Below are 15,341 nucleotides of genomic sequence, written 5' to 3'. Positions count from 1 at the left end.
AAAATGTTAAAGCAATAATAACAACAGCTGTGAAGGCATTTTCTAATCTACTAATGGCTTCAACACCTGATACTCGAATCACTTGCTTGGACACGGAAATGTGCACTTAATCAGCCATAGTTTACACAATGATGCACTAGTACAATAAAACAATGTCTTTGACCCTCCACTGCCGCGTCTTGGTGGCACTGTCTTCTACTCATCTTTCTTCCACTTCCCACCAGAGAGAAGTCTAATGTGGTGCCACGCTTTTAATTGCAGAAATACATCCTTCCCCTCATTATGGACAGCCGAGAGGACAAGAAGCATCTGCAGAAGATGGAGAGCAACATCGCAGCAATGAGTGGCACGCTGACACAGACAGGTGAAGATTAATATCTTCATCAGTTTCTCCCTCCTTAACATTTTCCCTCATTTATCTGTTGCCAAAATTGGGAGGCCCTGCGTGTTTTTAACAAATGATGCTGCTGTCATTTCAATTTAATTTGAAATTGCTTGTTTACTGTCAGGCTCGAGCTCAATTAATTACGTTTCGCTGAAAAGCTCTTAACCTCAGAATATTAATGAGGAGTCAGGAAATGACAACTTTTTCCCCTCCTCCTCCACCAACCCACCTTCTCTCATCCCCCACCTTCCATCGCTCTTCCATCCCTGCACCGACTCTATCCGGTGCTTCACTGTCATCATCATCAGCCACGCTCTGCCCCGTAGGTGGCGAGAAAGTTCATTTTAATTTGGTGTGTTGCTTGTGTACATGTTGGTTGGATGTTCATACAGCATGGCACTGTGTGGCGCCTGGGCCCAGCATTGGCCCTTGTGGGTGATTAAGTACACAGTGGCAGGTGCAGCTCCCATCTTGGACAGGTGGGGAATCTCAAGCTAGCTGTCAGACATGCAGAGAGAGAGCGAGAGAGATGCTTCCCATCCTCTTCCTCAGTATAATTAAAAATCCAGGATGGTGTAAATAAGAGGCCTTTTGACAAAGCTTCAACTCGATGACCCGCTTCCACTGATGGTACCTACCATCTTCTCTTGGTTCAGGAACTTAATTTATTGTGATTCTCTATTTGCGCACACAAATGTTTGTAAATTGAAGCAATTTGTTTTCCATTTAAATGGATGGAATAGAATCGGTTCATTCCAGCCCCAGAACCAACCATCAAACGGCCCATTCGCAATGTACAGAAGCTCAGGCCACGGGGAGGGGAGTCGGGAGAGCAGCAGAGGCCTGTGCCCAGCCCCACCAGATAAAGTTTACTGGATGCTTCTAGAGCAGCTACGCTTTTCAGCGCTTCCTAATTGCAGAAACACATGCTTTTTTTTATTTTCGTGTGAGCCACGCCAAGGGATAAGTTCCAAAAAAATATTCTATTTGTGAAATACATGCCGCTTCAAGTGAACGACGTTCATTTTCTGTTAACAGAACTCTATTGATGGTCATTTTGGCCTGTCTCGTTCTAACTCTGAATTGTTGAGTCTAACGCGCTCACCTTTTGCTCTCATGCAGTCGATATACATGCATACGAGTCCCAAAAATAAATCCATGACTAAATAAATGTTGCCAACACGCTCCTCCGCAGCCAGTGTTGGAACTAATTTGCTATGACTTGCAGTAGCCAAACGGCCATTCTAGTTAATGACTGTTGTAGTCGACAATTGGGGTGGGGGGTGGGGCTTGCAATTACTGTACATTACTCCCACTGCTTGCGCTTTGTTTGCCTCCACCTCTCGCAGAGTCCCTCCTTGCTGCACTGAATAATAGCGACCACACGTCCCACTGCTGCCAACTGCTTGAACCCTCTTTTGTTAAAGTTCATATGTTTCTTGACTGCCAGTTGCAACAAGGTGATGTATCTAGTTCAACGGTGGACTACATTAGTCTCTCTCGCCAACACCAGCACCAGCTCGAGTGGAGGGGCCTTGACTCCCATTATGATCTGCCTGCAACTTCACATGGACAATTAATGAATGGATCTTGGAACAACTTCAGTGCACTGAGGCTGTAATGGAATTGTGCGGCTGTTTGGGCTCGCTGTGTCTTTGGGCACCATATTGGTGACCAGCTGGCCATTAAGATATACAGAACCGGACATATGTAGTGTACATTATATTGAGGTATTTACTGAATAATTTACTGAATGGACAATATGAACCCTCCGCACACCAGCTGCAAGCCTCACATGTCATCGTGTCTCATCTTTCTGTCACGCGCTCACAAGCCCACTGACGCACACATACACAAACACACACACGTGTGTGTCCAAGCTACAGCTGCCTTCTGATTCATGTTTTGCCAAAGTCATTGACTTCATTATTCTTGCTTCATATCTGTGATGACTAGGGATAAGAAGTTATGCATTTTTGTCAGTACAAAGGAGTCAAAGGTTGGATTGTGGACAGTTTGGCTGCAGTTGTTTAAAACTTAGGCCAATGTTAATGCGGAAGTCAGCAACACAAGCTGGTAGACTGACTTAATACTCATATGTAAAAGCCATTGTGGAGTAAGGCGTCATTAGAATTCAAAAGGGCAACCCTTGAGTTTAGTGACACCTTTTTTAAGAGGGCTGTTGCATTAACTTTTATTACAACCCTGTGAGTGATTGGTCACGTTCAGCTTCCCAAATTCAATAACCAGCTTTAATCTGGTTTTTGCCATCAGCTATCCTGCTCTAACTTGTATTTTGTTGGATTCTGCAAGCATGGAAAGATCAAACATGTCAGCACCCTACCTAAATTAAACATAACCCCACCCATTTTAAATACAGGTGCTACCTTTTTATAAGATCAAATATTTTGTCTGTGCTGCTTTTCTACTTCACATCCTGGCTCAAGCTTTTTTGTCCCAGCCTACGTTTCCCTGGTTCCATGTATCCCATCCAGCCGGCTGCAGATCAGGCTTTTAAGCATTGGCCTGACAACCTCAGCAGTGGACCGCCACAATAACTGTTGATGTTAATCCTATTAGGCTTGATTTAACACTTTACACGCCCATGATTTATATGAATGTTTATTGGTTTTCTATAATATAATCAGCTCAGGGAAACTTAATGCATTGTTTGGTAATACATGCGTGACTGGAAGCAGGGGCCAACAAACTGTGCCCGCTGTTATTTGAAATCATACACCCGCATCCAACACCAACACTTGAACTAATTCAATCTTCAAAGTCAATGGAAAAAAAGCACATTATTTATTCGGATTAGGAGGACATTTTGTCTGGCAGCCTCCTCCTAAATGAGAGCTTTGTTTTTTTTTCTTTGTTGATCGTTTGAGGGTTTAAGATGCATTAGGAGGCAAGTGTCTGGATGGATAATGGAAGGTTAGAGACTGTTATTTGATTTAAGTTCAGACACTAGAGATTAATATCTTCATCCTATGTGCAGCCCCATGTCCACAAGCCACCCCAGTGACTGACCAAATAGCGTCTTGCTATTGCCTGTACAATAATAGCGATACTCGGATCTGCGACAAAAGTTGAACTTTTTGGGGATGTAACCTTAAAAATGTCCAATACAGTCTTTTGTACGTGCTGTGTCAAATAACTTTTTTTCTTTTCTGTTTTATCAGTTGGACAACTACAGCAAACCATGACTTCGCTCCAAGAGCTCCTGGTCCAACAGCAGCAGAAAATCCAGGAGCTCTGCCAGGAGCTGACTGCAGCAGAGGTAGTTGTCGTCTCATCGTCGTCATCATCTCAACATTGTTCACAATTGCCAGCAATAAACAATGAATCATGCTAGTATGACTTTATACACGGTATTATTAAAATAATCCCCAAACTGGATTTTGGCCCTTAATCATACTGTAATGTATTCCAGGTCCTGCACATGGTAGACCTTGCTTTATAACCTGCGATTAGGAGTTTTATGCTGGGGTTTTAAGCCTATATTTGTCTAATAGCGAAGGCCACTCTCTTCATAACTACTTAATCATTCCTGCAATCATAATCCCACAATTTACAGTATTTTTTTGTTCTATAAAGGAAAATCCTAGCAAGTATGAGACAACATAACGTGGACAATTCTATAAAGGTTTTCCTGTAATCTCGTAATGACTCACTGTGATGATTGTTGGACAAGCAATAACTTTGAAATTGCAAAGGAGCCCAGTAAAGGTGCTCATCTGAACTCTCCAGATTGATTAGGAGAGGCGCGAAGAGTTTTCTCCAGGCTTCTATGCACTAAAACTTCCCATGCTGCCCTTGCTCATAACTGCCATAGATATAGACAGCCTTATTATACAGTTTATCATCAGAACTAAAGCTGCTCAACACACAAGTACGGTTCATCTCATTATGGGGCCATAATGTTAAACTATACTGTCGTTTGTCTTTGCCTTGATTTTTATAGACAGTGTTGGTAATCTTTTCGAAATTTTAAGTGTTTAGATGAAGTGGCTGTGTTCTAAAAAGTGATGTGCTGGCATGAAATGTTGCTCGCTGTTTTTATAACACGGCTCGTAATTTACTTTATGATCTCTGGGCTCTAAAAAGTGTCTTGGAAGTAGACAATCCTAGACAATGTTTTATGTCCACAGCTTGTTAAGCACATGGCGAGCATCTGGATATTGCAGGGAAACATATGTGGACACATCTGCTTCAACTCAAAAGAGGGGAAAAAGTATAAGTGCTTCCCCAGGACAAGTTTGATTCAAAGATTCGTAGCTCATTTTGTGGCATTTCAAGTTTTCAACTGCTTATTCTGTCATTCGCAATAGCAGAAACATGTTTTTGAAATGGAAAAAAATGCATTAATATTACCAGTATAATAAATGATACGTTTTGTTTACTTGATAAATAACGTGACTCTGCTTTTCTGCCTGTGCCACTCTTTTTTAATAATGACAATTGTCCTTGAAGTGGAATCGTACTGATAAAATAGTGGTGATAATAAGCTCCAGCCACATCACAGGTGGATAGAGGAATGCTTTTTTTTCCATTTTCATTTGTCATTTTCAAATCACACATTGCATTAAAATGTGTCTACTTCATTTGCTGTGAGTACCTTGCTGGAGCGCACTAGTGTATAAAAAGTATATTTCACATCAAAATACCCATTAAACAAATCGTAAACTCAGCTTTACAGTTACAGCGTAGATCTTAAATTTTCCCCCGCAGGAAGACTCATTGACCGTGGAGGAAATTGGTAAATTGTTTTCAGGTCTAGGACTTGAGATTACAAACACATGTTCATGAGCTACTTCTTATTCACCGTTTGCGGCTTTTAGGGTTTGCCTCACTGCCACGCTGCTCAAAGTGTGCCACGCTTAGCAATTATACCTCTCAACACGGAAATGTGACTTTAAGCCAAAACACATGGAGCTTTCGGTTTCCTCGGCTGCTGAGTAAACATTTCTTGTAGTTTGGAAACCACTCATTTGTAGAGGGCATGTAGTGACCCCAAATTGGAAACTAAAGAAAACCATAACGGAAACATTTGTGTTTAAAAAAAAATCTGTTGAGCTTGTTGCTAGCAAAGGTTGATATTTGTGTATTTGTGTATTTACTCTATTGTTAGGCGTGCGCATGCACAATGTTTCAGACGTTAAGTAGAAACAGGGACTTGTGCACTAATTTGAAATCGAGCCCTTCGACCTGCAGTTGAAATGCAGCCTTTGATGCACATTTTTTTACCTCATGGCATGAGATCATTTAGACCTTTTTTCACTATTCTGTCTTGGTTCATTTGCTGTATTCCAGCAGCTTTACTGTAGTATAGATTTGCCCCTTGATGATTCATCCCTGATGTTAAACAGACTGTTATATTTCTGGCCCATTATCGTTACAAATCTGCCTGTTAACCATGTTTGCCCTGCTGTCTCACCTCACTGATCGTTCTCTTTATTAGTGGGTACAGCATTGAAGATTAGAGAAACCGCCTCCTAGCTTGTGCGAGACTAACTGCCAGTGGGAAATAGCATAAATAGAGTGAAATCAATTGCACTCTACCAATGTTTCCACTCAAAACCTCTCCTCTGGGGACTTCCGTTTGAAACTAATTTCATCTTAAATATACATGCGTTACTTGAAAATGTAGTGTCTGCCGGCAGTGCAACTCTGAATTAATTTGCCTTCAGACACTCTTAAACAAGGCTTGTTAAAGATCTTTTTGCTAATGGGCCAGAGGCGTTTATCTTCATTTAGCCAGATGAGCTGTTAGTTGTCCTTGAGTGCTGCTACAGTTGATATGTCTTATTTTCCAGCCAGCAAATACATTGTGTTTAATCTGTCTTCTTACAAATAATAGAGAATATCTCTATTTATAGTATTTATACAATCAAGACACAGTGTGCAAAGTGTTGGTTCATGTAATACGCATATCATTTTTGGGGTATATTTGGTATAATTAGTATTGTTTGCAGGTCTGTACATTTGCCTGTGCAGCTTTTTGCAATATGCTGAGCGAAATGAGTTCACAATTAAATTCTACATTACAGATGACTAGAATCGTGACAAGTGAAAATACATATGTAGGTTGCAAAGAATGCTTTGATACTATTGTTTTAACCAATGTTTTTCATGGAGTTAGTAAAGTTTGTAAGTATTCTTAAACAAGTAGGGTACTGTACAAATAAATCAAGTATATAAGAGTAAATATGGTTTTGGTACTTCTGTGTATATTCCACCTTGATAAATAAGTTTATCCATTAAACCATCGCTTTTCAAGTAGCGGCCCATGGCCCACGTGCATGCCAGAACTAACCCCATAGTGGCCCAGTCTGCGGTCCAGCCTGCCTGAATTGAATTGTATTCAAGATATGCAAAGATTTCAAAAATTCCTACAGTGTTTGATGTCGTTGTTTGATATTGTGAATGTATCACTTGCGTAGCCTCACCATATTGACCTCAACAATACACAGTCTTGTTTTGCTAAAGACAGCAGTAGTGGCAAGATACTGGGGAAAACATGTCCATTTACTGTGCGCCTAATGTGTATGGCCCGGCTACATTTCTTGATTTGAAAATTTGGCCCAACTGATGTCATAATTGAATAGCCCTCCATCAAACTATCTTTAAGTGGTGCAGCTTCAATGCTGACTCGTATCCTGTACACGTGTTGTAAATATGAAACAACTTTGCATCAGAAATTCCAAGATTATGTATAGGTCTCAGCAATTAATGCCGACAAATAATTTCATTAATAATTAAAAATCCAGGTCACCATGCATTTCAAAGTAAACTTTCAGATCTGGGGGGATTTTAGTGCCGATGCCATAAAATAGATTGCTGATAATTATCTTGATCAGCAGTTTGTGCAAACATCAGATCTTACAAGCTTTTGCGGTGTGTGAGATATGTCAGCACTTGAGGTTGAGCGCACTTTCAGTCTCAACGGACATTGATACGCCAACACTTAGCCTGCATCCAAGCACTTAACACTGAAGTTCCACACAATGTGTGTGTATACACGCAAACATAATGTATCTCAAGGCTGAAATTCAGCACGGGCTCAACGTTTGATTAGGTTTCTTTGAATTTAATAAGACATGTATGAGATAGTGTTGCTCGACAGCATCGATGTAAGATAATACATGTTATGTATGTAGCCAGAAGTTAACGGTTTCATTGTTAAGTCTTCTTTTTTCATATGAAGTGATAGAATCCAGTTCTTCTCAAATGGTCTCACCCTGGGACCCGCAATTTCCCATAGCCAGTCAAGTAGCAACCCAACTAAGCTACAGTACGTATCTTTGTTTTCATCTTCCCAATCTACGATCAAGAGTTGAAGAGTAAAGCCTTTTCACTCATAGATTCGTTTTCTTAGCGCTTGCCTTCATCAGTGTCGTGTGGGTTGGAGCCTATTCCAGCTGACTTTGGGCAAGAGGCTTAGTGTAATTGGAGAAAAAAGCATGTGGACATTGGGAATTTCTAAAAATTGCTCCTGAAAAGTCATCTGATCGTTCAAATCACAAGAATAAAACCACTGATTCACATACTGTTTCCTCCCATTGCATATCCTGGCCATAAAATTGGATTCTGTTTATCTCTCTGCTTTCAGTGCATAAATTGGTGAAGAAATGACAACAGCACGTGTCAAACTCAGTACAATTTGATTAAATGTCAACACTGAACAAAATGGGAAAATGTTTTCACTCATGATTTGTCTCTCTTAATAAAATGTCACTGGAAGGGTCTTAAAAGTTGCTACTTGATCAAATGTCGTTAGAAGGGTCTTAAAATGTGGTACATATGGAGACCTTGGGCCCTCTTTGCGTACTCAGGTGTCCGTACGTTTAGTGTAAAAAGGGGCGCATCCTCATTTTCAGGCCAGGGCAAGTCCAGCGAATGGAGCTGCATCTGGCCATTTGGTGACGAAAAGTAGACTAGATTTTAGACTTGCTAAAAGCAGGTCTAAGTGGCAGTTTAGGTGGTATAGTGCGATTTTAGTGGATTTGATAGAGTTGCAGGCAGACAGATTTAGTGCTCTGTGGACATCTGTAGTGAATGTCATTGTATTTCATTCATAAAACCGCGTTGGCCAATCTCTCTGAATTACTGTAGGAATCAATTCATTGAAGTAATTATCATCATCATCTCAAAAATATTTTTAATAACACTCCCTGACCATGTGGCACAACTACGGGTGGGTGTGGGAGGGGGTGAAATCACACACAAAGTAACGATCGGCAGTGCAAGGCAGTCTCTAATTTGCACGACACATGCACGGCAGATTGTATCATCCCAAAGAGGAGATCTTTACATTTACCTTTATAAACGCAGTTTGCACGCACCAATCTCACGCATGGACAAGTCAGTATCTGCTTCTGCAACGTCAAGCACTGAGTGTGCTTCAACCACCCTGATTTTAAATGAAGGGCGCTGCTTCAGTTGGCTGGGAGTTAATTTCCAGCCTATAACAATGACACAAACAGCCTCTTCTATCTGCTCTAGTCAAGAAAAATAAAACAAGAAAAGAAAGAAAGAAAGAAGAACGAAAGAAAGAAAACTCCAATCACGTTGTCCACACAAATTGGTCCCCAAATTTCCTATTACAGTATACCTTTGTGAACTTGTTATTAAGCAAGCAATGCAAATAGCTGTAAGTGGGTACCTCTTAAAAACAATGAAAATAAAACAAATTGTGACAAATAAATTTATTGATTAAAATCGATTAGTCTCACAGCTTAATTTGGAAGTCCATAAGTCATGTCAAGTCAAAAGAGTCATGCTTTCCCATATTGAATCCTCAGGGAGGGAAGGGCTTAAGATACTTCTAATTAGGTGACGACTGTAATAAGAATGTTTTCAGTTAGCTCCAAAACATGGCTTCTTATCATCAGGTTTTGGAGCTGATAACCGCTACCACTGAGAAAATATATTTCATCTCCTCCTTTTCTTTAGCCCTTCACTTTTCCTCCTCGGCCTCCTCCTGGCTCAGTAAATGAGTGTGATCCCTTTCAGATGTGATTCAATTAATTTCTCTTAGATTTAATTACAAGCGATAGAGTCCAAATTATCACTCTTTCTCTGATAGGGGGTCCACAATTCCTAACAAGCGTCCTCTGGTGGGTTAGGAGAGATTTAATTACAGTTTTAGTCCGGTTTCTCCGTGACTTTGCTCCTTCTCAATTGAGTAGCCTAAATAATCTCTTCTCTCCATGGAGGTCTTGCTAAAATTCAAGTCTCTAATTGTAAGAACAGGCACCATCTATCCATCCATCGATTTACAGTTGAACTTAAAATTGTTTAACCTCCAACCCAAAGTATTTGAAGATTTAGAACAAACTAACTAAACAGGACTAATGGGATTTCCCCCACATTTGGAGGTGATCCACCGCGTCTATTGAGATTTCTAACTTGACTTTTAACGTTAATGCCTGTAGTCCAAAGCAGTAGCCTTACTGATTTTATGATTATGTAACAAGATCCCTGAGGTAACTGAGGTTAAAGATCAAGTCATTGCATGTTCTTTTTTATGCTCCACTACACACTATTTGGTCTTCTATAAACCTTCAAGGATTGCTTGTGTGTTTCAAAGCAAGATATGTCATAATAATTTGAAATCTGCTTCTCGAATCTGGTCAAATATAATTTTAAGATGCATTTTCAGATGTCAATACAAACAAAGCTGAGCTCATTAGTTCAAGTTGGCTTTAGTCAAGCCTTTTGAATGACCCTTTGTAAACTCATTCACTTTCAATATCCCAGAGTGAAGATAATTGCGTGTGGCCCTTTTAAGAAATGAGAGTGGCAAAAAAAGGAATGAGCATTAGGTACTATATGAGACAGGTTGAGCTGGGTTCACATTGCATGAAATCCCAACCAAATATACTTTAATCCCTTTTATTCTTCCTGTATCACGAACCTGTGTATTTTCTATGCATTATTGTTTTTAATTAAGTTTCTAGTTTTATTGTGTGCATCAAGACACCAAACACATTTGATATACTGTAAAGCAGTGGTAAGCGCACATGAACTTGGCCACTATCTAAAACACTGAACTCTGCCTGAACCTTTTCAGAATAGTCAGGAGATTTGTGTTAAAACAGCATGATTCCCTCTGTGAGAGGCCATGAATATACCTGTCGTGGGACTGTTTGTCCCAAGTCACAAGCTATGGAGAGGTTGCCGAGGTGACAGATGATTGTCATGACAACCTACACAAGTAGTGAGGCTTTTTGTGTTTGCCATGTTTGTTTACTCAATAGCTGATGTGTCTTTTTTGAACAAAGCTGTTTTTGAAATGATTTCCTATTGTATTAAGTGACAATGGAGGGGTTGATGAAAAAGGCATGTTGACTTTGGCTGTATGCATTGTGTGTCATATTTTCCTATAGGCGGCATCTGCAACCACTCGCATCCTGGACAACCAAACAGTTGGAGAGCTGAAAGCTGAGATAGTCTCTTTGAAGGGTTTACTGCTCAGCAGGTAACAAAGTTTTTCAGTTCCTACACACATGTGCCCACATCCACACACACGCGCACACATCCACATCCACATGCACACACACACACGCACGCACACACACACACACACACACACACACACACGCACACACACACACACACATATAACCCATGACTGTATTGAACAGGAGCCTCCCTTTTGAATCGCTTGTACACACATCTGAATACATTTTAATCACAATAATATTTGTACTTAATCCTCTATCCTCATCAAGTATGTGTTAAAATATTTTTACGCCATTCACTGCCATTGATGGCTATACGTAGATGTCAGAGATCCATTTTAACTGGGCTGGCAGTGAATTAGTTAATGTGCAGTTCATAGTTGCAAATGTGAAACACGTCACAATCATCATGTTCAAATTTAGTAATTGTGATAGATCACAACATGGCCCACAATGGTATCTTATTTTTCAATAGGTTCAATAGTTAACTGTTTTTTTTTTTTTAATTTGTATGGCACATACATTTTATAAATATTAACTTTTGGAGGATCCCTAGTGAGGTGCAGTGTGGTTATTTCCATCATGCATTATTAGTTTTATAATTTTCTAGTAAGATGGTAGCTTTCAAATGTTACTTTAAAAATGGAAGCATGCAAAATGTTCATGTTGACATCACTGGTCGCATAGATGGTCATCTTGTGAACAATTATCATGCAGCAGTCTTAAGCCCGTTTTTAACTTGTTGTACTGCTCCAGGAATCACACAAACATTTGCGTTTAGGTATGAATTAATAAAAGATTATATGGTCTTCCAAATTACTTGCACACTTAGACAACCATAAATGTCAAAAGTGGTTTTGGGGTATCGTCTCACTGTGGCATTAGAGGTTACAGATTGCACCATTGCTTTTATTTCACAACTAGCTGTCCCCCATTAGCATACTGCAGTCATCAGCATTTCAGCACCGGCTTCTTTATTTTCATACTTTTATGGGTAAACAAGACACCTATTACTCCTATGATCTTACTTTCACTTTCACTCATTTGTTAGAGTAAAGGATAAGTGAAGGGAAACACTCGCTGGAAAACAAAGGCTGATCAAAAGTGTTTTCTCTTGTACTGTAACTGCAACACAGAATCTTTCCAATAATCATAATACAGCCAAGATCAATTTGTCCATTTAAGAGGATTACATATCCATAGATGCCCCTTATGAACTAATTGCATTGTTTTTCGTCATATACTGAAAACATTTGAGTATGATGAATGTGGGCCAACGTTTCATCTTTCATTCCCAGATATTTACATCTGGATCTGATACACTACTTACAAGACGGTACTTTTTTGTTTGAATCATCCCATTTTTCATCTAGGTGAACAATTGTGAAGATATGATGAAAAATTCAAAAAACCTTATTGTACAAACATTGGCTATAGCCTCTCCAACCGTTTTGAAGAAACCACTTGTGTTCTTACAAACGTTGAATGGAGCGAGTAAAGAAAAAAGCAGTAATTGATGAAAGAAACAGTTTTGATTGTATTAAAGGCCTGAAAAGAATTGTGACATCAGCAGCAACTACCACAGGTGAATGAATGTCACAAACAAAAGTACAGCTTCTGCACAAGAAGAATAGAGGGCCTGGCTGGAATGTGCAATGAAGAGATGTGATATCATCATGCAGCAAAATAATTAGCCAAAATAACAAAGGAGTTCATCACAGACAAGATGCAGAAAGTTGTAGCGCATGAATTTTACCTGTTAAAAAAGAGACTGTTGGTCGAAACAACACGTCCAAAATAAACAAACACCTGATCAAAATTGCAGTAAACGCATAGAACAACATTACAAAAAGAAAACAAAAGGTTGTCAATGCCAATGGGTTACAGGATTAATGCAGTTTTTAAATTCAGATGATGATGAAGTGAATCCAAAGTCTTCTTCACTTCTGTTGCAATACTTGTGCTCACCTATAAATGTTATGTGATTACAAATCTTACATCACCAGCCAATCACAGGACTGTGTGCAGAACAGTGGTATCTCGGAATTTGATTACAATCTGTTGCATGACGTTTGAGCGTTGCCGCAGACTTTTCTTTGGATATGAATGTGATCACTAGAGAGAGTTTTAAGTCTTGCATGCTTTTGCGGAAGTTTCGCATGATATGATGCCAAATGCTAAGTCTTGGCCCAACGATCTAGATTAAACAATCATACTTCCTTTTAATATGAAACAAGTGTATAAGTGATATTTTTTTCAATTCTCTGTCACAGGAGGCAATTTCCGTCCACCCCTTCTGTTTCTAAGATCCCCTCATGGCAGATTCCCTTGAAAGAACCCTCAGCATCCAGCTCCCAGTCAGGCAACCACAGCAGCAGCGACATATCTCCCGTCAGTAACGAGTCAGCCGACTCGTCCCCTGTGAAAGATGGACTCCTCAGCCCGCGGGATGTGCTGAATGGGTCAGTCGGTGTCAATGGTGATGTCGCAGGCCTCGACGCGGCAGCGCCCTTGGCCTTGAAACACCAGGTTCACATAGAGGTGCAGAGAGAGGAAGAAGAGAATGACCATGTTAGAAAGGAAAAGGAAGAAGTGGAGGGTCGAAGCATGCAGACTGAGGATCATCAAGGTGGAGATGGACAGATCCACAAACAAGATGACAAATTGAAGCGGCCAGAGGGTGCTGGCAATGAAAGTGAGGTGGATTAGACACCTGTTAAGTTCTCTTCTTCACCTGCCTGTTTGTGACACTCCTAATGCTTCTGTCATATTTCCTGTGGGCTTCTGCTTTATTCGGTCACACTTCAAATTCAGTGGAACCTCGACACTGCAGTATAAATGCTTTTAGATGAAACAATTCCATCATCTCATTCACAGTTTAGTGCGTGGTGCAGCTGTGGGTTAGGAATCATGTTCATTTCTTCACTTCAAAAGTTACTGTCCTGCTTGCAGAGAAGCATTAGCTGGGTTTCTTTTGATGGCAATTGGAAAGGACAATCCCGACCAGGGACGTAGCTTTTAGCCTCTTTTATTTGTGCTTCCGCATTGTTGTCAGTCTGTCAATAATTCACAAGGCCAACGCGGTTGCATTTGGGTGAAATAAAAGCCTTGAAATTCAAGATTACAATGTGATGAGTGGCTTTGTTCTATGCAAGTGTCAGGGTGCTCAGAGGAGAATGGTAGATAAATGTTTTTTTCCGTTGCTTTTCTTTCACTGAGGGCGGAATTACGAATCATGGAAGGTGTTTGTTTGTGCTTGGCAGGTGAGGGGGAAGTGTGGGGGGGCTCATGTGCTGTACTCGATCTGCATCTCCAGCAGAGCATCTGATTTGGTTTGTGAAGTATGTTAATAATCAAATGATCAACAAATAACAGATGTATTAGTTCATGCTGCTTGAAATGTCAAGCAGGCTAAAAACGCAAATCTAATACAGAAAGCCCGGTTGCATTGTGTTATTTTCCGTAACAAGCCCCCCGGTCCAAATTAAGCAGGCCCTCCTACAGTGACTAATGTTTACTGAAAACTGCGCCTGTATTTTGATATTATGATGCAGTAAGACACCAAAGGCTGCCACAGATGGAAGTTGCAGAATTTGTGTCACTTGTTTTCTCAGCATATGTGTGTGTGTGTGCGTGCGTGCGTGCGTGTGTGTGTGTGTGGAGGTGGATGCCGGAAGCTTATAAAAATGTCCTGTGATTGAAAAGGAAAGTAATAAATGAATACTTGACTTATTGAATTAGTTACTGTCTGCAACTCAAGACGGGTCTGTGAGTGAGAAAACAGGATAAATCTCGGCTCTTGTACCACATTCATTTCCCATCACATACCCTTCGTAGCAACGCACAGCACGTGTGATAGCTCTTCTGACCAACCACTGTTATGTTTGAATGTCTGGCTCTATCTAAAGCTTATAAGAAATCTCATGCTGCAATGTAAATTAACATTCATGGTAATTTCTTTAAAAGGATGTGTAATAATACAAATGATTTTCAATTATTTAAAAAAGTGTGTTCATTCCCGTGCTGTTTTGCTAATCTGTACTTTTTGGGCTACTACACTCTGGACCGAATTGCGTCGCCTTTGCTTGCCGCTAACTGGTAAAAATGGAAACAGATAGCATGTTAGTACGCGCAGATGTTGAAAATGCGACATGAACTGCGATGCAAAGTAGAATGCGTCTCGGTGCACCCGTGGCATTTGGGTATATCTAAATGAGGTAATCGGAGGAAAACTTGCCCACCTCTATGCAAATGAGCCTCACAGATAAACAAAATTTATCGAATCTATTTCGCTGAGCACTATTTAGTTTCAATTTCTGTCATTTGTCATTTTACTCTGCCAGGTAGGATGACCCTCTGACTGCGAGGCTCACTTTTTTTTGCCTATAAGTTGCATTCTCAACATTACTACGCATGCTCAAGAGTATGAATTTAATTTATCGGAGTCTCAATGATCAATAGTGTTTCATGTATCAATGAGTTATGTAAAC

The 15,341-nt window shown here is 40.2% G+C and overlaps 1 protein-coding gene across 1 annotated transcript in view; it reads left to right on the top strand.

Moving 5' to 3' along the window:
• Positions 1-13,970, top strand: part of pex14 (peroxisomal biogenesis factor 14) — a 44,266-nt gene extending 30,296 nt beyond the window's left edge. Inside the window, exons 6-9 of the mRNA XM_088362348.1 lie at positions 262-364; positions 3,568-3,665; positions 10,777-10,868; positions 13,125-13,970. Of these exons, the coding sequence (XP_088218474.1) occupies positions 262-364; positions 3,568-3,665; positions 10,777-10,868; positions 13,125-13,560 (729 nt within the window). The 3' untranslated portion in view covers positions 13,561-13,970. The remainder of the gene's footprint in view (positions 1-261; positions 365-3,567; positions 3,666-10,776; positions 10,869-13,124) is intronic.
• The last annotated feature ends 1,371 nt before the right edge of the window (positions 13,971-15,341 follow it).

The sequence above is a fragment of the Syngnathus floridae genome, chromosome 2 (assembly GCF_059516105.1).
Source record: "Syngnathus floridae isolate MCC-2025c chromosome 2, RoL_Sflo_1.0, whole genome shotgun sequence".
NCBI classification, from domain to species: Eukaryota; Metazoa; Chordata; class Actinopteri; order Syngnathiformes; family Syngnathidae; genus Syngnathus; species Syngnathus floridae.
The sequence above is the reverse complement of the archived record's forward strand: the minus strand, read 5'-3'. Positions and strand labels throughout refer to the sequence as shown.